The sequence below is a fragment of the Phyllostomus hastatus genome, unplaced genomic scaffold (genome assembly GCF_019186645.2).
Source record: "Phyllostomus hastatus isolate PE091 unplaced genomic scaffold, TTU_PhHast_1.1 phas_scaffold_585, whole genome shotgun sequence".
Lineage (NCBI taxonomy): Eukaryota > Metazoa > Chordata > Mammalia > Chiroptera > Phyllostomidae > Phyllostomus > Phyllostomus hastatus.
The window spans coordinates 18,484,672-18,507,991 of NW_025334037.1; the positions used below are offsets into that span (position 1 = coordinate 18,484,672).

Below are 23,320 nucleotides of genomic sequence, written 5' to 3' on the forward strand. Positions count from 1 at the left end.
ATTACCCAAAATGATCTGCAGATTCAATGCAATCCCTATCAAAATCACAATGTTAACCTCTAGAGAAATAGAAAAAACTACCCAATAATTTACATAGAATCACAAAAGACCCTGTATAGCCAAAGCAATCTTCAGCAAGATGAATACAACTGTAGATATCATAGTTGCTGATTTCAAAATATATTTCAAAACTATAGTAATCAAAACAGTATGATACTGGCATAAAAAATACACATATTGGCCAATGGAACAGGATAGAGAGCACAGAAACAAATCTATGGCCAACTGATCTTCTATAAGACTACCAAGAATACACAACTAGGGAAGAGCAGTCTTCAATAAATGGTGTTGGATAGCCACTTTCAGAAGACTGAAACTGAACCATTACCTCACACCATATATAACTTTTTACACCATTACAAAAATCAACTCAAATGGATTAAAGACTTAAATATAGGACTTGAAACAGTAAAACTACCAGAAGAAAAAAAAAATGGGAAAAGAGCTTCTTGACATTAGCCTAAGCAATGATTTTTTGTTTTTTTGATATAACACTAAAAGCACAGGCAACAAAAGCAAAAACAGACAAGTGGGATTGTATAAAACTAAAAAGCTGTACAGCAAAGGAAATAATCAAAAGAGTGAAAAGACAACCTACACAATGAGAGAAACATCTGCAAACCATGTATTTGATTAGGGGTTAATATCCAAAATATAGAGAGAATTCATATACTCAATAGCAAAAAAAAAAAAAAAATCCACAAAAAACCTCAACCCAATTCAAAAATAGGCTGAGGACCTAAAAAGGCATTTCTCAAAAGAAGACACATGGATGGTCAACATTATGAAAATGTGCTAGACATCGTTCATCAACAGGGAACTGGAAATCAAGCGCACAATGAGGTATCACCCTGCAGCTATTAGAATGGCTGTGATAAAAAAAGATAGGTATGTTGTTCATGAAGATGTAGAGAAATGGGAACCCTTGTACTACCTTAATCAGATTAAAGGGAAAAAGTTTATCATCTGCTTAAACAAGTCCACACTACAGTGTGAATTTCCTGATTAGGCAGTGACCATCAGAATCCTCCTGTTGTAAAAATATATTTTGCTCTCTGTAGTTAATGTTATCTATACGACGATACTTTGAAATCATGTGAGCACCTTCTCCCCCAATAATCTTTATTTTACTTTTTTATCTCATTTTAATGTTTCATGTCTTCCCTAAGGAATGTAAGCTCCATAAGGGTAGAGACTGTTGACCTTTTTATTCATTTCTGTATCCCCAGTACTGAGGTCAGTGGCTAGCATATAGTAGACCTTCAACAGATATATCAAGTTAATAACCATTAGTTGGTTATTAGTTGTACACCTCTGTATTCTCTATGACACTGTGAACAACTTAAAGGCAAAATGTGTTTTCTTCATCTTTGTATTTACAGAAAATAAGCAGCACATTACTTAGCAAATAATAATGACTCAATTAATGTTATTTTAAATTTTAAGGACTGTGGGTGAATCTACCATAATATACAGGCCTGACTTATTTTCCTCATCTATAAAGTATTAAAAACAGTATGTATCTATTAATATGACTATAAAAATAATGAAAGTTATTTTAATGTTTCTTTTTAAAATAAAAAATAAAAATCCATCCATTTGAAATTCAAAACTCTAAGGGACAAAAGTACTAATATATTATATCATACATGTTTTTTGTTAGCTTTGCTTCGCTAGCTTACATGTTTAGTGATATTTTACTGACACAATGCTAAAATACCAAATTACTTTTTAAACAATACTTATTACTCTACCTGTAATGTTTTTAATGTTTCCTTTAATCCTTCTATTTCTTTTTCTTTTATTTCTGTAGCAAGCTGATATTTTCCCTGTAAGTAAAAAACTATATTTCAGTACTTCCCAATGTAAATGATATTATTAAGGGGAAACATAAGAGCTCAAGAACCAAAATCTCTACTTTAAATGTAATATTTCACAGGCTTTACACTTCTATCTGTACTACAACTTAAATTTCTAATGAATTCAAAATACTATAAAATTACAGTAAGTCCTTTAAAAGATTGTATATATATCATGAAATGGAAAACCTTATGATAACAATAAATCATTTTATCAGTAGAGCATTCCTAAGAACTTATGATTGCTATATAATTACCATATTTTGCAATGTATAATGAGTACTTTTTTGTCCAAAGTTTTAGGGAAAAATAAGGGTGCACATTATACATGGGTAGTACCTGAAATACCTTATATCTGTTCTTCTGTTTTGTAATTATTTGTTATATAAAATTTCTTGTACCATAATATGTTAAAAAAAGAGCTAAAATTCCTTTATAATACAAAAAAACATGTATCTAAATATAAATAAATAAATAATTGGATTTAAAAATAAAAATGAAAATTTTTTTTCCCTGAAAGTTTGGGCCAAAAAGATGGGTGCACATTATACATAGGAAGCACATTATACATGGTAAAATATGGTAAGTATTTAATTCATATAACTAGAATATATGCTAATTAATAAGATACAGGTATAAATATATATTTATATATAAATATATATAAATCCTCATATATATCCTTATAAATGGGAGAATTCTTAAAAGGTCTTCTGCTAAAAATAACAAACTATACATTATTAATATAATAAATAAAATGTTCATTGAAATACTCAAAACATGTACTATTAGTTAGCTAGAGAAAATATTTAATGCCAGATGGATTTCTAGGATTGTTTGGAGTTATGTCCTTTTTTCCAGTTAATCAGCATCCAGGTGCCATATCATTTTAATATTTCTTACAGAAGGTAATTACATTGAAACAGCACTAAAAATATACTCAACAGAAACATAAAAGATCCTTAGTTTGGGGGCTGAAGATCTAGGTTCTAGTCCCAACTTTGCCACTTAAAAATGGAAGTTTCAACTTCAGCAAGCCATTTACCGGATTTTTCAGACCATAAGACACACTTTTCCCCTCCCAAATTTGGGAGGAAAATCGGGATGCATCTTATAGTCTGAATGTAGTTTGCCTGGTTCGTGGGAGGTGGGGGGGGAGTGGGGGGGGGGCTGTGTTATTTATGTTATTAAATATTTTACCACATTTTTTGCTTCAGAATTTTTTTTCCTATTTTCCTCTCAAACCTAGGTGCATCTTATGGTCTGGTGCGTCTTACAGTCCGAAAAATTCGGTAATCTTGCTAGGTCTCAGGATTCTCAAATGTAAATAACAATGGACAATGGTAAAGTAACGTGATTCCTGAGTCCTTTCTATTTCTTAGATTTTAAGCAATTAATAGTGTCCATTAATTTATAACTAATGCTCCTTCCCATTATGGGGAACAATTGATACTTAAATATATTTAACTATACTTTAAATTATTTAAAAATTTATACCTTTTCTTCCTCCAGAGCATACATCTTCATCTGAAACTATAAACAATTTTAAAAATTAAAATACAGGTTAAGTAAACTGTTAACAGTGATTTACCCTGGTCAGTGAGACTACAGATGTATTTTATATGTATATTTTACAGATATACTTTATATTTGAACTTAACATAATATGAATATGTTTTTACATTGAGAAAACAAAATAATAAAAGATATGAAACTGAGAAAACAACCTGTCACCATAGGAAATGAACAATTAAATCACACTGATTAGGAGGCAACAATCATCCTTGAAAGTTTAGTTTTGCTCTCCAGAAGCTTTCTTCTTAAATATTTCAGTACTTTGCCATCTACTCATAATAACATAATGTTTTCTAAGGACACTCTTTTATGAAATCAATACCACTTGTATTTGCGTTGACAATATTTTGCGAAAAATTTAAAAATACATCTGGCAGTCTAATATATAGTGACATTTTATATAAGGAAAACTCAAGTGAACATCCCAAAGAAAAATTAAATATCCAAGCAACACAAGGATACTAGGCAAGATTGTCAAGAAATAAAATTTTTCTTTGGAATTTTCCAAATTTCTCATTACATTCAATAATTCTTTCTTTTTCTTTTTTTTTTTTTTAAAAGGGCAGAAAACAAATAAGAAGAGCCCAAGAGCATGTTCTCCTCTTTTCTTCTACAGCTGGATATTCTTATCTTTGCTCAAAGTCCCTGTGGTAACCAAGACTTGCTCTCTCCTAGAGAAGACCATGCTGTAAAGAGGCTTCTGCTTCCTGACCATTGATTAAAACTCCCATAACTCATTCCCAGTCAGGGCACATGCCTGGGTTGCAGGCCAGGTCCCCAGTGGGGGACACGTGAGTGGCAACCACACATTGATGTTTCTCTCCCTCTCTTTCTCTCTTCCCTCCCCCTCTCTCTAAAAATAAATTAAAAATCTTAAAAAAAAAAAACTCCTCTGAAGAGGCCAATTTCAGACTAAAAGAAAGTTTATCATTTGTTTAGATAAATCTACGCTACAGTGTGAACTACCAATAACCTTAACCCACTAGTGATTTACATTGTATAGATTTATTTCTTTTTATACATTTGCTTTTCTAAATATATATACCCATATGGAGATGAAGACAAAAAAAAAGGAATTAAAAAAAAAAAAAAGAACAGTGATGTTGGAAAGGCTGTAAGAAAAAACACTTCCAAAGGATATTTTCCATAAGCACATTTCTTACACATATATTTTCTAATTAGGGACTGAAGAAAAATTTGAGGTTGTAAAGAAGAGCTAAAGAATTCAAAATAACAAAGAAGTTGCTATTCAATTGTTTAAAAATATTTTTCTTTTCCTTTTTTTCTACTTTTCTACTAGTCTTTTTTAGTTGCTTATGGTATTTATGGAGGGCTTCGGTGCATGATAATCATATCCCCTCATCTTTTACTTGTCCCTACTTGCATCTGGCTTGGGTAAAGAGTAATGTGGAAAGGTCCCAGGATACTGGAATTAAACAGAGAAAGGAGAAAAGAGAGAGAGCATACACACCACTATCCTAACTTATTTGGGACAGATGACAACACACCTCCAACAAAAATAGTTTTCCCAGCCTGGCTGGCATAGCTCAGTGGATTGAGCGCGGGCTGGGAACCAAAGTGTCACAGGTTCGATTCCCAGCCAGGGTACATGCCTGGGTTGCAGGCCATAACCCCCAGCAACCGCACATTGATGTTTCTCTCTCTCTCTCTATCTCCCTCCCTTCCCTCTCTAAAAATAAATAAATAAAATTAAAAAATAAATAAAATAAAAAAATAAAAATAAAATAAAAAAAAAAGTTTTCCCAATTTCTCTCTATAATTCATTCTACCACATTATACTTTTTATTATCAATTATGATTCAAAATAACTTTATTCATTTCCTGCTTTCAGTAATACCTTTTTTCCTTCACTGAACATGGAGAACAACTTACAGTATTCGTGAGTGGGGAACAACACACAGTATTCATGTCAAGTGCAATATTTAAAACCATAGTGTTTGTCTACCCTTACGAAATTACCTGCTTTTTAAAAACTGCCATTGCTTCTTTGTGCTGCTTTGTTAACACTTCCTTTTGATTCTGAAGAGTTTCCTATTTTAAAAAATGATGAAAAATTAAAATAAATTCTAGCAACTCTTTCCGTTTTAAATTGTAATTGGATTCACTACTTAAATAAAAGTTAAACATATTTATTGCATATATAACTTCATGTTCTTGAAATATAACTTTAAACCAATTTATGATTTTTTAACTGTCATGGAATCGGCATACAGTAATTGTGCTTCCGGTTGGCTCTTCATGATAAATGTGTTGCTGTTTAAATTTTAAACTCTAAACATAGCTTGCTCCAAAGCTTTTTGCAAGAAAATATCTTTCATGAAAAGTTATTAAAATTAACATCATTCATATACAAACAGACTATAGCCTCAGAGTTTCCAAAGGAACCAATTTTATTATCTAAGCACGAATGTCCACATAGCAACATACAATTCTTTAAACTCATAGAAATAAGTTCTTAGAAAAAACAAAATGACCACAGGCCATTTTAAATTTTTTTAATTTTTCAATTACAGTTTACAGTCAATGTTATTTTTATTAGTTTCAGGTGTACAGCATAGTGGTTAGACAATCATATATTAGGTCTGTCCAGAAAGTATCCAGCCAAGTACTATGGAAAACAGAGACATTTCTTGAAGAAGATACAAGAAACATTGTACAAAGGACAATGGTGCCTCAGTCCCCTTCTAAGTAGTCACCTTGGGACCTCACACAGTTCTCCCAATCGCCGTCAGCTGCCCTGTCCTATTTTCCTGAATCTCACTGCCGATTGAAATCTCTTTCCTTTCAAAGGTGATTTTAGTTTTGGAAAAGCCTGAAGTCACAGCGTGACAAATCTGGGCTATAGTGGGGCTGAGTCACCTGGGTGATTTGATGTCTCACCAGAAAGCTCTGCACAAGATGCAATGCATGAGCAAGATGTGATGCATGAGCAGGCATGTTGTCATGATGAAGCTGCCAATCACCACTGGCCCACAGCTGCAGCCTTCTAAGTCAACCGAATAGTTTCCGCAGAGGAATGTTTGAACTACACACAAAATATGATGCAGATTTGTTGTTCTATTAGCTCAATAATTTTGAATGTGATGAAATGTGGCACAGTTCTGAGGTTTCACTTAAATATTTTGACTCCTCTATAACACAATATATTTCTCCAGTACGAAATAGCATTACACTCAGTGTTACTCTTAGCTATTTTCTTATCAGAAAGCCTGAATAAAAATTATTCTCAGTTTTCAGGAACCCAAATGTTAATAGTTTTAGTTGGAATTTTCTTGAGAATTTGTTTAAAATGATACACGTTTTGGAAATTTAAAAATTAACTTGGCAATTAAAGATTAGAATGTATTTCTAAATAGCTGCTAAAAATGCTAATCTGAGAAAAAACACTCACATTTTGCCATTTCAGTTCTTGTGTCTCCACAATAATTTTACCAATCTGCTCTTCATATTGAATTTCTGCTTCCTAGGTCAAAAAGAAGAAAGATGATAGGAAAATTAGGACTTTAAGTCTTCCAGGTTTAACTCTTTTCTATAGAGATTAAAAAAAAAAAAAAAAGAACATCTTCCCACCCTTACAACAAGACAAAAGCCAGATAAATTGCAAATTAAACAGACAAACCCATAAGAGAAAAGAAGTCTCAGACCAACCAAGTCAAGCAAAATCTAGACTCAGGTGCCTGCTTGGAGAACAAACCGTTGCATTTGCTTACCTAAGACTTAAGCCACTGAGTACTGATAAGAAACCTCAATTAAAAGAATGTAATAAATTGCTAAAGGCAGAATATGGGCTAGTATAAGAACATGAATCCCCTGGGAGCCCCAGAAATAAGGAGATTTATACCTTCTATCAGGAGTTTTTTTCCCCCAGGAAACCCACCAGGTACTTATAAGGAAGGATGAGAAAATTCTTCAGCAAGCTTTCTCTGGTGGCACTGGCTCAGGAGGAGAAAAGCAATTATAAGCCATATTCCCTATTCCTCCTGTACCCCCAAAACCTTAATCTGCAGGGGAAAGGACAACAAAAAAACTATAGCTAAGGACACTAGTGGAACCCCTCTACAGCAAGGTAAGAGAACCAATAGCCACCACTGAAAACTCTACACAGATTAGACCTGTCTTCCTTATCTCCCCTATGGAACAAAAGCCTAATCTACAGGAAGAAGGACAATAAAAAACTACAGCCAAGACAGAACCTGTGGAAACCCATGGAACTAGGAGGAGAAAGCTAGGAAAATGAAACAGTTCTAGGAGGAGCAGGAATACAGGCTAGGCCCACCATGAGTACAAAGGAGGGATCAGAACTCTTATGAAGACCCCACCCTGACACTTAGGCTTCATAAGACCCAAAGTCAAGGGGAAAGGCCCAAAGTCAGGCAGAAAATGTAGAAAACCCCTGTGCTTTTATTTAAAATAATGTATTACTCCAGAATTGGCCCAAGTCATCAACACAAGGTATCACTAGAGAGATCTAAAGCTTCTGCTGAAAACTTGAACAGTCAGACTTGCAAACCCCCTGGCTGAGAGTTGAAGGTGCACCCAAGCACACATACAGAGAAGCCTTCTGCGAAGACAGGGAGATGTTTTTTTTTTCTTTTGGTTCCATGAATTTAGAGAAATCTCTTTCAAACAAAGCACTAGCTGATAATGAAGCTAAGAACACAATAACTTCAGTGGCCACATAGGACAAAAAACTGCAGACTTTACCAAATTATTTCAGAAAAGTAAAAAACAAACAATGACAATAACCAGCAACCTCAACGAGGGGTAGGAACCTGATTTCCAGGGTTGCCACATATTCAAAATGGCCATGTCTAATTTTAAACAAAATATTGCAAAGCATGCAAAGAAACAGCAAAGTGTGATCCATACACAGGGAAAACAATTAACAGGGAATGTCCCTGAGCAAGGGCAGACAATGGATTTGCTAGGCAGACTTTAAATCAGTAATTTTAAATATGCTCAAAGAGCTAAAAGAAACCATGTACAAATATACTGCAGCCATTAAAAAGTTCATAAGGAATACTACGAACAAGCATATGCTCATAAATTTGACAACTTACAGAAACAGACCAATTCTTCAAAAACTACCAAACTTCAACCAAGATGATAGAGACCTGTAATCTTTAACTTAAAAGCTCCTAAAAAATAAATTTCTAGGCCAGATGGTTTCACTGAACAATTCTACCAAAGAACAACTCTACCAATTTAATTTCAGGTTAAATTAACACTACTTTGACACAGCCTCTTCCAGAAAAACACAAGAGGAAGGAACACATTGCAACTCAGTTTTTAAGGCCCATTTACTGTGGCGCCAAAACCAAACAAAGATGGTACAACACAAGAAAACTAAGACCAATATCTCTGACAAGTTTTGACGAAAAAATCCTCAATACCATATTAGAAAATGGAATCCACCAATGTATAAAAAATTATACACCATGACCAGAATTTATTCCAGGTATGCAAGACTGGATCAACAGTTGATTGAATTCACCATATCAATATGCTAAAAAAAAAAATCATAAAAAAAAGAAAAAAAAATCATATATCAACTGACACAGAAAATGCATTTAACAAAAATCCAAGACTCATTCATGAAACTCTCAGCCAAGTAGGAAAAGAAGGAATTACCTCAATTTGATAAAGAGCATTTATAAAAATACTACATTTAACACATTTAATGGTGCAAGGTTAAATGCTTCTCCTCTAAGCTCAAGAACAAGATCGGAATATCTACTCTCGCTGTCCTTATTCAACATACTACTGGAAGTTCCAACTACTGCAATAAGGCATAGACGGATATATAATAGACAGACAGGAAGTGCGAGAGCAAGAGAGGGTGGGGAGGGAGAGAGAGAAAGAAAAAAACAGATATGACCTAAGAAGTAAGCTGTCTCTATTTGTAGATGACATGATTGTGTATATAGGAAATCCCTACGAATCTATTTTTTTAAAATCTCCCATAACTAATAAAATTGCTCAACAATGTCATGGGACAAAATGAATACCCCCAAAAAATCAATCATATTTTTATACACTAACAATAAAATGTACTAACTGTAATTAAAAAATATAACACAACTTATAATCACTCCAGAGGAAAAAAAAATAGGTGTATGCTTAAAAACATGTACCAGATCTATATACTGATACACACAACATGGATGAATTAAAAACATTATGATGAGTGAAAGAAGCCTTACCTAAAAAAGTACATACTATATGATTCCCTTTACATGAAATGTTAGAAAAAACAAAACTTATTCAGTATGGAAAAAAGTCAAAAGAGCGGTTGCCTCAAAGTGGCATGAGGGAACTTTCTGGGTTGATAGAAACATTTTATATCTTGATAAGGTTTGTATTATACAAGTGTACACATCTATGAAAACTCATTGAATGTACAGTTAAGGTTTATGCGTTTTATTATATGCAAATTTTACTACAAAGAAAAAAGCTAGAAAAAGAAGCTAAAAAACATGTATAGTAAAATGACAGCAAACTCACAATTATTAACAACCACATCTAAAACAAAAACAAAAACAAACTAAGCAAACAACCAGAACAGGAACAGAACCACAGAAATGGAGATCACAAGGAGGGTTAACAACAAGGGAGTGGGAGGAGGAGGAGAGGGAGAAAAGGTACAGAGAATAAGTAGCATAAATGGTAGGTAGAAAATAGACAGGGGGAAGGCAAGAACAGTATGGGAAATATAGAAGCTAAAGAACTTATGACCCATGGACTTGCACTAAAGGGGGGGAGTGTGGGGAGAGAGTGTGAAGGGAGGGGAATGAAGGGGAGTAAATGGGACAACTATAATAGCATAATCAATGAACTATATTGAAAAAAAAGCTGTAAACGAATATTGAACTTGACTTAATGACATGGATTCTGAAGTATTTAGGAGGAAATGCACTGATGTCTGCAATTTACTCTAAAATTATCAAAAATGGAAGGGAAGGAGGAATAGATACATGAGAAGCTATGTGATAACACAAATATAGCAAAATGTTAATGGTGTATGAGCATTCACTGTAAAATTCTTCAAGTTCTGCTGCATGTTTGACAATTTTCATAACAAAATGTTTGGGAGATATCAGAGTGGATACTGGCGGACAAAAATATGTTTTTGTTATGAAATATTTTCTTTATGACTCTCTTACATGTTCCTTGCCTGATTACACACACATACACACAAACTTATGCTATGCTATTCCAACGTAAACCCTCATGAAAGCTGTCTCACTTAAAATGCTTTCAGCAGCAAGTAGCAATAAGAACAAAACCCAACTCACAATGACTAATGGGATTTATCTCACACGACTTGTCTAAAGGCAGAGCGCTTGATTCTAAATTAATTTTCAATGACTCAACAATGTCATCAAGGACTATGATTCTTCCCATCTTTACATTTTGCCATTATCCAAGTGATTTTCCTTAGGTTTTACACCCATTGGCTACTTTAAATGGAGGCATTAAGGATAGAAAGGACATTATCTCATGGCCATAACACACTGACTCCTACACCAATCATTGGCAGGGCAAGTCACTAGACCTTTAGGAGTGGTTAACACCTGTCAGGATTTACCTGACTCACTTTGATGAGAGGTGGACCCTAAGACACAATCAGGACTCTTCCAACATGGAATAGGAAGGGAATGTATGCCAACAGTAATAAATATCTGTAGTCAAAACGTATTGAAAATGGAAATAAGTATATACAAGTTTAAGGGTAGGTACATATAGGGGTGGGGCAAAAGTAGGTTTACAGTTGCTCATATGGAAAATACAATAATAATGGGAATAAATTAAAGATGTTTCTCTGTGTCAAGTCTCTCTCTCTTTCCCTCCCTCCACCCCTTTCTCTCTCCCTCCCTCTTTCTTGAGTCAGTGAAAGTATCCTTGGGTGAGGATTTAAAAAAAAAGGTTGTAGGTTCTGTGGGACTGTATGAATTATGTATGATATATACTCCTTTCATTCAAAACTTTAGAATTTTATCTTCCTATCCCACCAAAGTTAGAAAGCCACCCAAAATCATATTACCTATTTTAAATACACAAATATTCTGAGTATTTGGTAGAACATTTCAAAAAATATAAAATATTTGTTAAGATGGGGAAATATAATTTTAAGAATTGCTATGAATGTCCTAATAATATTTCAGAAATCATCGTAATAGATTAACTTGACTAATATGAAAACAGTAATTTAAATACTAACTAGAAAAGAGATGTTTTAAAGTATGAACTTTTAGGTTATCCCATGCATATTAGAAATATTTATCTACAATACTTTGTAACTAATCAAACCAAAAAGCTATCTGAAATAGTGATTAGTATTGTATTATACAACTGAGACACTGAATTGGATAATTTCATAGGAGGTGCATTATGAGTATGAAAGAGAATAAAGTACCCAGTTACAGTTTTGGCTGCTTAGACATGTGCCTGCTGTATGAACTGTGTCCCTAAATCTATTCAGGGTCAAGAATTGAAGAGGCCTGACCAATACAAAGCCCATCTTGTAAAACTACAGCCTGAAGCAAGCACTTTAAAAAAAGCATGACACTTTCTAAAGGTTATAAAGAGTAAATAAACCATCAAATTACTCCTCTTTTATTGTTTTTGTAAAACACTTAAATCCTTGTAGTCCTAAGGCAGCTAATAAAAAATAAACACTTTTAAGGTTTGATATTCTTGGATACTTTATTGAACTTACAGATGGGATTTTCTTATCAAATTTAATATATTTTTAACATTGACAATTTAATAAGTATTAATAACTTTTGAAAGCTGCTTGAGGAATGCATGGAAGATTAGAATGAAAAGTTTCCTCAAGAAGTAAATAATTTTTAACAGAAAGCATGAAGTTAAATTAAAACCCTAATATAGAAGTCTATGATGTTACCTTTCAGTAATGTGGATAACACCCATTTTATCAGCCTTCCATGCAGTATAAATACACACATTCTACAAATCATTGTAATTACAAAAGGATGATTCCACTCATGGCATAATTAATTTTATGGGGCACTGAAATGCTGCTTCACTGCATATTATACCATTAGTTATCCAGTTTTCTTTCATAATTTCCTCAGTAAATCATTGGTATAGTAGAATACCCAAATTTCCATGGCTTTTATTTATTGCTAATTAAAAATTCAAGATTTACTTCTGTTTAGATATTTTATCAATTTAAAGTGTCCTTTCTCTGAACTCCCATAATACTTTCTTCATAATTCTATTATGATCCATAATATATACTATGTGAGAGTATTGTAATTAATTTGTATGGTATACTGTGACTATTAAAATTTAAACTCTCTTAGGGCAAGACTGAGTAGTTTTTCAAAGGTTATCAAATAAATGCACATTTTAAAGTCTGAAAGTTCTGTGCTAGAAGTCTTTCATTCCCACTGTATATAGATGACCTGGCTTAGAAATACATTTTGTTTAAAAACTTTCAATCCACGTCCAGTATTTAGAATCTAACAGATTTTACATTAAAGTCTTAATTTCTAGTTTCTCTTCAATAATTGGAAGAGCTGATAGAACAGGTTCAATTTTTCTATATAGCAACAATTTTCTGAAAGACAAAGATAGATTGTACTGAAAACATAGGCTCTCCAGTTCAACACAATTTCCTATCCTATTCACATCACAAGGACGATGAATTAAACTTCTTTATTGATTCAGATTATCTGTAGATTATTATTAATTTAAAACATTCTTTTTTTTTCAAATATTATGATTATCAATTTAGGTCCATAAGGGAAAAAAATGAGTAATGTGCCTCTCTATTTTGTTAGTTCCAGCATAGTTAAGTAGTGAAATATAGGTTATGTAATAAAGCCTCTTTATTGACTTTATTTTATTGCCTACTGTGTTTGCTTCTTTAATAAACTTCACTATCTAACCATTTCAGTATGACCCAATTTATGTTGACTGTATTATTCATTCCAGTTATTTATTAATATAGTACTAGAAGAACATTAGACAACAAACAGAGATATCAGAATACTAGTCTCAAAATCTCTGGGTCTTAGGTTGGACTAAAGTTATCTCAGGACACACTTCCACCTCTAAAATTTCACAATTTCATGATCCTGCAAAAAGACTGATCATGTAGAATACATCTCTAAGATCATATAGAGAAGGAAAGCAATGAGAGATGATTCTGATAATCACCAATTGCCAATTCACCACGTGCTAAGAAAGTGAGGCAGTCTTGTGAGGATTGACTTAGTGTTCAGGACTCACGAAAGAGGAGGGATTTAGGAAATATCCCAGGAGTTTAGTTGGAAGCCAAAAGAGCTATACTTTTGGAGTAGAGGGTAGAAATCAACTAGCCCTCACAGAGATGGAAACTGAGCGTCTGGGTGCCTCAAACTCTGATAGGTAAGATGATCTGCCCACCTTAACTTCCAGAAGCAAAAGTAAATCTCTCTAGAGGAAGAGAGCATCAAAGCCTCAAAATTCTCGTTGCAATTTTTCATGCACAAAGTCAGTCATTAAATCAAAATTCATCCTCCACCCCAAAAGATAAGGTCAAATAAAAAAAAAGAGAAAAAAACAGATACTAGAAGTAGATCTGCAAGACCAGATATTAGAGTTTGTAGGTATAGACTGTAAGATACATGAAACTAATATGCTAAAATATATATATATAACAGAATGAATTTCAGCAAAGAATTGAAAATGAAAAAAGAACCAAATAGAAATTTTCTAACTGAAAAGAAATAAAATTAAGAACTCACTAGATTGACTTCATCAGCAGATTAGATAAACTGAAGAGAATATTAGTGAACTAAAAGTACAGAAGAAATAACCAAACTAAAACATAAGAAGAAAAACACAGATAGAAAATCAGCAATAATATAGGAGATTTAAACAGGATTAACAAAGTTAACCAAATTCATATTCATAGATCATTATACCCAAGAAATACAGAACCCATATTATTTTCAAGTTCACCTACATTGGAACATTGACTAAAATTGATTATATGCTTGGCTAGAAAGCAAAGCTCCACAAATACTAAGTAACTAAAATAATATAGAGTATATTATCTGATGTAGTAGAATTATGCTAGAAATCATTTTTTTACAAGTTAATAAAAAATAAAATTCCAAAATATGTGTACAAGTAGTAGTACACTTCTAAATAATTCATGGGTAAAAAAAGAAATTACGATGAAAATTAGAAAATAATTCAAAATAAATGATAATGAAGATTATCATTACCATTGAAAACAGAAAAATTAATGGGATCCAGCTAAAGCCATGCTGAGAGGGTTACAGCCTTAAGTGTTTTATATTGGAAAAGAAAAAAGTTAAAAGTGATTAACTAAATATCCATCTCCAAAAGTTCAAAATTAAAAAAAAAACAGAAAATAATTAACACAGATTAAAAAAATCAATGAAACAAATACATAATAGAATCAGAAAGCCAAAATTTAATTTCTTGATAATACTAACACAGTTGATAAACCCCCATGACCCAAAATTCCTATTCATTAATAACATCTCTGCATGAGTTATTCCAAATCATGTATTGTTTTATTTTTATTGTGTTTTTTTAAGATTCATTTATTTTTAGAGAGAAAGAAAGGGTGGGAGAAAGGAGGGAGGGAGGGACAGACATTGATCTGGGGGAGAAACATCAGCCAGTTACCTCTCACATGCCCCCAACCAGGGAGCTGGCCCGCTACCCAGACATGTGCCTGACCAGGAATCAAACTGGTGACCTTTCACTTTGTGGGACAACGCCCAACCCACTGAGTCATGAGTCATACCAGTCAGGGCCACTCTCTGGTTTTTATATTGGTGCTGATCATATAGTATTTCCTGGAATGCCTAATACTTTGTTATTTTTCATTTTTATTATAAAACAACCTCAAATGTATAGAAAAGGTAAGAACACTACAAAGAAACATCTCTTGTAGTAACCACAGACAATGATTTGACATATTTCCCCCCAGAACTATTTTATATGGCTACACGTTTTTTTTTATTTTGACTTTAACAACTTGCATTTTTCATTTGACAGTATTTAGGTAGTACTCATATCACACAGTTCCAAAACACACTAATTTCAGTTACTTTGATTTACTTAAACACCACTAGTTCCCCAAAAACATGGTTCAAATTTCAATTACCATGGTGCATTATTTAGAATTGCACAAATGCCACTGTTAACTCCCCAAACCACAAACTACTACATAAATAACATATGTGCTTCATGACCAGTAATCAATCATGTCATTTCTTTGACAGTCTATCAATGACTGGTCACTATGTACTTGTTATTCAGTCTATACAAAGACAGTAAGCATGTAAAGGTGTGTTCCTTTCTTGTCTCACAGAGGTAAAACCACGTAACATTTTACAAAAACAGATAATCGAAAAAAGGAAATTGGCCAAGAAAGATGAAAAAGCAGAAAAAAGAAAAAGGAGGATGGAGAGAATAAAATTGGAAGTGAAATTAAAGGAGCTCTCAAGGATATCTGATAAAACTGAAAATGCAAAAGATAAAATGTAGGAAGATAATCCAAACTTAAACATGTGTGTTATCCCTTGCAAAGGCAGAGAAATCATGCTCATCAGTATTGCAAGTTACACAAGAATAAGGCAACCACTGTCCAAACTATTTTGATATGTTTTTTACAATGAAATAAAACACTAATTCTCAATTGCCTAATGTTTTAAATTACAGTGTCCTAAATAATTATTTTTCATTTTCCTTCCTATTTAAAAGGGAGTATGCAGAACTTCAAGCCAAGAGGGAGGCTTAGGTAGATACACTTTGCCTCCTTGAACAACCAAAAGAAGGACAATAAATTTAAAAACAAAAAATAACCAGAACAGCCTGGCTGGCGTAGCTCAGTGGATTGAGCGCGGGCTGCGAACCAAAGTGTCGCAGGTTCGATTCCCAGTCAGGGTACATGCCTGGGTTGCAGGTCATGACTCCCAGCAACCGCACATTGATGTTTCTCCTCTCTCTTTCTCCCTCCCTTCCCTCTCTAAAAATAAATAAAATCTTTAAAAAAATAAAATAAAATAACCAGAACAGCCAGAAAATTGAACTGTATTGAAGTCCAACAACAGTTTAACAAGGAGTTAAAGAGAAATATTGATCTAGACCAGTAGGAAGGACAGAGACAAACAGCCTGGGTAGAGAGGACATGCAGCAAGGTGGTGGTTGCAGGACCAGGGCAGGCGAGGCAGCAGCTGGCCAACCAGACTGTCACACATTTGCGTGCTGATAAACCAGAAGGAACAACTGGGGAGCAAGACAGACCATGCAACCCAGGGTTCCAGTGAGGGGAAATAAAGCCTCAAAACCTCTGACTAAAATACCTGTGAGGGTTGAGGCTGCAGGAGAAAGTTGCAACCTCACAGGAGAGTTCGTTGGAGAGACCCACGGGGTCCTAGAGTGTACATAAATCCGCCACCTGGAATCAGCACCAGAAGGGCCCAATTTGCTTCTGGGTAGCACAGGAAGTGACTGAAACCCAGCGGAGAGCTGAGCAAACAGCTTGTTCCCTCTTGGACCACTCCCCCACATACAGCTGAAACAAAAAAATATGGCCCAAATGAAAGAACAGATCAAAGCTCCAGAAAAATTACAATTAAGCAACAAAGAGAGAGCCAACCTGTCAGATGCACAGTTCAAAACACTGGTAATCAGGATGCTCACAGAATTGGTTAAGCAGGGTAGCAAAATAAAGGAAAAAGTGAAGGCTATGAAAAGTGAAATGAAAAAAAAAGTACAGAGAACCAACAGTGAAGGGAAGGAAACTGGGACTCAAAGCAACAGTTTGGAACAGAAGGAAGAAATAAACATTCAACCAGAACAAAAGAAACAAGAATTCAAAAAATGAGGAGAGGCTTAGGAATCTCTTGGAACAACTTTAAACATTCCTACATCCAAATCATAGGGGTGCCAGAAGGAGAACAGGAAGAGCAAGAAATTGAAAACTTATTTGAACAAATAATGAAGGAGAACTTCCCCAAGATGGCAAAGGAAATAGACTTTCAGGAAGCTCAGACAGTCCCAAAGATGGACACAAGGAAGCACATACCACAGCACATTATCATTACATTACCCAAGATTAAAGATAAGGAGAGAATTTTAAAAGCAGCAAGAGAAAAGGAGACAGTCACCTACAAAGGAGTTCCCATAAGACTGCCAGCTGATTTCACAAAAGAAACCTTGCAGGCAAGAAGGGGCTGGAACGAAGTGTTGAAATTCATGAAAAGCAAGGACCTGCATCCAAGATTACTCTATCCAGCAAAGCTATCATTTAGAATAGAAGGGCAGATAGAGTGCTAGTTAAAGGAGTTCATCATCACCAAGCCCTTATATGTGATGTTAAAGGGACTTATCTAAGAAAAAGAAGATAAAAAATATGAACAGTAAAATGACAACACACTCACAACTATCAACACCTGAAACAAAACAAACTAAGCAAACCACCAGAACAGGTACAGAGTCACAGAAATAGAGATCACATGGAGGGTTATCAGCGGAGAGGAGGAAGGGGGAGAATCGGGGAAATGGTATAAGAATAAGCAGCATAAATGGTAACTGCAAAATAGACAGGAGGAGGTTAAGAACAGTATGGGAAATGGAGAAGCCAAAGAACTTATATATATGACCCATGGACATGAACTAAGTTAGGGGAATGATGGTGGGAGGGGTGGTACAGAGCAGAAGGAAATAAAGGGGAGAAAAAAATGGAAGAACTGTAATAATATAATCAATGAAATATATTTTTAAAAATAAATAAAAATAAAGTACTGACAGAACATAAATGTCAATTTACAAATCCATAGAAAAATAAAGACATCTGACAACACAAAAGAAAAAAGTAAGAAAGCCCTGAGTTCTCCATTAACAGACCTTTCAGTATTAAAACTAATTACAAAAATGTAGACTATCCAGGCCAGTTTCTGGAACACATAGAAGATGGCTTCAACATTTTTTACCAAGATAAATAAAACTCAGAAGACAGCTGAGACCTAAAATTACTCTTTTTTAAGGCTATCTGAACCATCAAGCCCAAGATAATTTAAACAATTGCATACTTTCTCTGTATTTGGGAAGATTATAAATCCTAATATTATTCATTTGCTGAATCCTTGAGAAATTTAATATGCCTACATAACTAAAAAAAGTCTTTAGTTGATCAACATCTTTACCTCCTAAACATGCAAGGACCTAACAATCAAGCCCATCCAAGCTCATCAACAGTTGTGTTTCAATACTTTAATTTCTGCCTTTTTTAGCTTAACAAATTAAATATAATTATTATTAGTATTGACTGGATCTTAAAATTTTTCACTTTCCTTTCTGAGTGCTAAATAAAAGTATCTCTTCATAACTAGTAATGGGAAATATTAAAAATTTTCAATGAACACTGTGAAATCAGGGAGGGCATGCAAGGTAATGAATATCTCATACACAGTTCCCAAATAGGATCTGTTCTTGCCCTGACCATTGGCTCAGTTAGTTGAGCAACCTCTGGCAAAGTGGAAGGCTGCTGGTTCAGTTCCTAGTCAGGGCACATGCTTGGGTTGCAGGCCCAATCCCCAGATGGGGTGTGTACAAGAGGCAACCAACTGATGTTTCTCTCACACATCAATGATTCTCTCCCTTTTTCTCCCTCCCTTACCCTCTCTCTAAAATATATATATATATATGAAATCTTTGTTTTTTAATTGCCCTGGCCCATCCATGTGGCTCATTGGATTGAATGCCAGCCTGCGAACCAAAGGGTGGCCAGTTTGATTCCTAGTCAGGGCACATGCCTGGGTTGCGGGTCAGGTCCCCTGTAGGGGCAGCGCTAGAGGCAACCACATATTGATGTTTCTCTCCCTCTCTTTCTCCTTCCCTTCCCCTCTGTCTAAAAATAAACAGATAGATAGATTGATTGATTTAAAAAAAAAAAAAAGATTTGTTCTTACATCGCTGTGTCATACATGCCTGCACAATATTTTGTACAAAAATGTGCACAGTAGCTTCATTCATAATAGCCAACTGGAAATCATACAGGAGTCCATCAATAGGTTAATGAAAAGAACAAACTGTGTTACATTGATACAATAGAATACTACTCAACAATAAAAAAAGGACAAACTACTGATGTGTTCAACAACATGAATGAATCTCAAAAAATATGCTGGATAAAAAAAACTTACACAAAAGAAAAATATTACACAATTCCATTTATATGCATTTCTAGAACAGAAGTAAACTAATCCATGGTGAAAAAGTAACAATAATGGTTACCTCTGGATGGATAACACTGAGGAATAAGTGAGAATAGACATGAAGAAACTTTCTGTGGGCAATAGTAATGATCCATATCTTGACAAGGGTTTGGGTTACAAGGCTGTACACATTTATTAAAACTCATGAAATGGTGCACTTAAGAACTATACATTTCACTGTATTTTATATTAAGAGAAAAATACATAAAGAAATATTGAACAACAGTTAATGATATGCACACTGAAGCACACTAATTTTAAACTTACATGGAACTGCATCAAAAAAAACATCAAATATAGAAGGATATATACAGATTGAGCATAGAATCTGGGTGGTGGATGTATTAGATCCCCAACTGCTGCTGTAACAAACTATAAAAAATTTATTGTCTTAAAACAACTCAAATTTAATTCAGTTACAATTCTGGAGTCAAAAGTCTAAATTTTTTTTTTAATCCTCACCCAAGGACAGTTTTTCATTGCTTTGAGACAGAGAAAGACAGAGAAACATTGATCAGTTACCTCCCATCCACACCCCAACTGAGGATCAAACCTGCAACGTAGGTATGTGCCCTGACTGGAAATCATACTCACAACCTTTCAGTGTACAGGATGACACTCCAAACAACTGAGCCACACTGGCCAGGGCTAAATGTTCTTACTGAGCTAAAATCAAGGTGTTAGCTGGGCCACATACTTTCTGAAGTCTCTAAGGGATAATTCCTCACCTCCTCTAGCTTCCAGCTGCATTCTTTTACTCACAGCTTCCTTCCTCCATCTTCAAAGCCATCAGCGTAACATCTCAAGTCTCTCTGTGACCATGTTCCCTACTTTTATCATCACATCTTTTTCTCTGATTCTGATAATCCCTTCTTCTTGTAAGAACGCTGTGAATACACTGGGTCCACCTGAATAATTCAGCATAATCTACCTCAAAACTCATAACTTTATGACATCTGCAAAGTCCCTGTTGCTGAGTAAGGTAACATATTCAGAGGTTCTGAAGATTAAGATGTAGACTTCACTGGGATGCCATTATTCTGCTTACCATAGTGAGTATATAGATGTTCACTGTGAAATTCTTTGAACTATTATGTATTTTTAGAATTTTCCTAATAAAATATGGGGGAGGAATTAAAATACAACAATATGGACAAAGTGTTGTCATTATGTAAATGTGAAAATCAATGATTATCTTTTTCCAATAAAAGAGAAAATTTACCCCCCTTTTTAAGAATAAAGTTCTCCTTTAAATGATGAATGTTATTACAAGTAGTGTATGCACCTGCATTTTGGTTATTTAAAATACCGTACCTGTTGCTACCTTGAAATTTTTCAAAAGATTTTTAAAGGAAGCTTATTTTTCAAGTTGGAAATATAAACATACCAAAAGATAATGTTTGAAACATAATAAAACAAAATATAAAGTTTTAAATAGTTATCTAAACTTGCTTTACTTAGAAAAGATATACCATTATCCAGATATTTTTTTAGCAGGATTTCTTCTTTGTTAAATAGACTTTTGTTATTTTGCTAATAAATAGCTTTAGACAGGATGAACATTGTAGTTAAGTTTTCTTATTATGACAACAAATTTCAATACTTTTAAATCCTAGAACAAGGTTCATATAATGAAAATGTTTCAAATCTTTTTTTCCCTGACTTACAGGTAATTTTCAGGAAGTCACCAAGTTCTCTCGACTCTTCTTTCTGTCTCTACTGTTCTATCTTCATACAAAAGTCCTAGTGACCTCATCCCTAGATCATTACAATAGTTTGACTTTATTTTCTTTTCTTTAAAATTTACCAAGTCCAAACTGTCTTAGGGAGTTAACAATATACTCTTTAAATTTATATCCAGAGAGTCTCAGAAATGAAATGTTTTTAAGGAGTTTTAAACAATACAGATCTCCTGCCAAAACAAAACATCTTTTACAATTTTATATGAATCACTTCTTTCTAAAAATCTCAGGGTTATCGCTCCAAAACTAATATTTTATTCTTTGAATTCTGAATACTTACTACATACATTTATTTTGTCACTTAATCATGTATTGCCTTATTTCATCATGAATCATTTCATACGCACACCCAACTCATAACCACAACAAAAATACAATCTCCTAAAGAAGAGTTTTTTTAAACAGCCATAGTGTCTAACTATAGTGCTATCTATGCATTCCAAAGCACTCAATAAATATTAGCTGATTTATCCAGTGTTTAACAATCTGAAAATCTGTTATATTTTTTGCTTTAGTTTCTAAATTCTCCTTTCCCATCCCCTGATGTCAACTAAATCTACCCTTTTCTCTTTTGCTTCATTATTTGAACTGTATTTTTTCTTTCTAAATAATAAGTTATTTTGTTAAGTCTCTTTTTTTTTCATTAAACAACAAAAAAAAAACTGGACAAATCAAGTTCTCTGATTAAAAAAGCATTTTAAAAAGGTACTTACCCGTCTCATACGTAATTCTTCTAATGCTTCCAGTAAACTTGTTTTGAAATCTAACAGCTGAATGGAAAACAATGTCTCTGAAGAACTTTGAAGAGCAAAGGTAGATAATGATGAGTCAGTCTTAAAATCATTATCCATATTAACATTTATTTCCTGTAATACAAAAAGGGTTTGACTGTAAAAAAAAAAAATACTTATCTCGGTTTTTCAAGTAAAAGTACAGTTAGGATAAAAATGTGACCACTTGTATCCCATAATCCTCCAGGTTTAACAGTGAGTTTTGTCATTACTCCTATTCTGATTTTGATACACAAAGCATTTAGCAAAAATATGATTGAATTTCATTTCTTTGTGACTGAGGCTTTGTCTGTCACCCTGGTACCCTCAAGGGCTAAATTTTCTGCCCCTGACACCTGTCTCCTAAAGGCTGGGTTCCTAATGCTGTAGGCAAGGCGTGGCCCTTCACTAACTGTTTTTGCCAAGGCTGGGAGAAACATTGCGCTTCCTAAACTTCACCTTGATATAGCACTTTGTAAGGATGGTGTGAGTACTAATTTAAAAACAATGCACTCTTTAAACCCAACAAAGTCAGAAAACAAAGACTGGGGTAACTGCCCTTTATTTAAAACCAAGACACTTATCTATCTTTTTCAACTCAGAAAATGCATGAGTTAGGTGGCAAAAACTTTTCTTTTCAACTTGCATTTTAATAATTATCAATTCACAGGTACTTGCAAAGAAATATACAGAGAGTCCTACACACCATTCACTTACCCTCTCCCAATCTTAAGATCTTGTATAAAATAGTACAACATAAAAACTGTGTATCTGACACTGGTACAATCCAAAGAGCTTAGAAAATTGAAGTTGAAAAAATTTTAAATACTTATTAATTCAAATAAAAATAAGAAGTTCATGAAATCCTAACATTAAATAACTTTGTAATTAAAGATAACATTTTCCTAAACAAAAAAAATGAAATAAAAATGGCACTGTTTTGTACTTGCAAACCTCCTTCATATATGGCTTAAAAGAAGAAACTGGACTCAGTATGTTGAAATATCATATTATTCAAT

At 33.8% G+C, this 23,320-nt stretch overlaps 1 protein-coding gene across 1 annotated transcript in view; it reads right to left on the reverse strand.

Annotated features, from left to right (window-relative positions):
• CCDC73 (coiled-coil domain containing 73) overlaps window positions 1-22,382 on the reverse strand; it is a 78,175-nt gene extending 55,793 nt beyond the window's left edge. Inside the window, exons 1-5 of the mRNA XM_045825542.1 lie at window positions 22,245-22,382; window positions 6,907-6,978; window positions 5,475-5,546; window positions 3,417-3,452; window positions 1,815-1,889 (exon numbers count right to left, since the gene is read on the reverse strand). Of these exons, the coding sequence (XP_045681498.1) occupies window positions 1,815-1,889; window positions 3,417-3,452; window positions 5,475-5,546; window positions 6,907-6,978; window positions 22,245-22,382 (393 nt within the window). The remainder of the gene's footprint in view (window positions 1-1,814; window positions 1,890-3,416; window positions 3,453-5,474; window positions 5,547-6,906; window positions 6,979-22,244) is intronic.
• Between the last annotated feature and the right edge of the window lie 938 nt (window positions 22,383-23,320).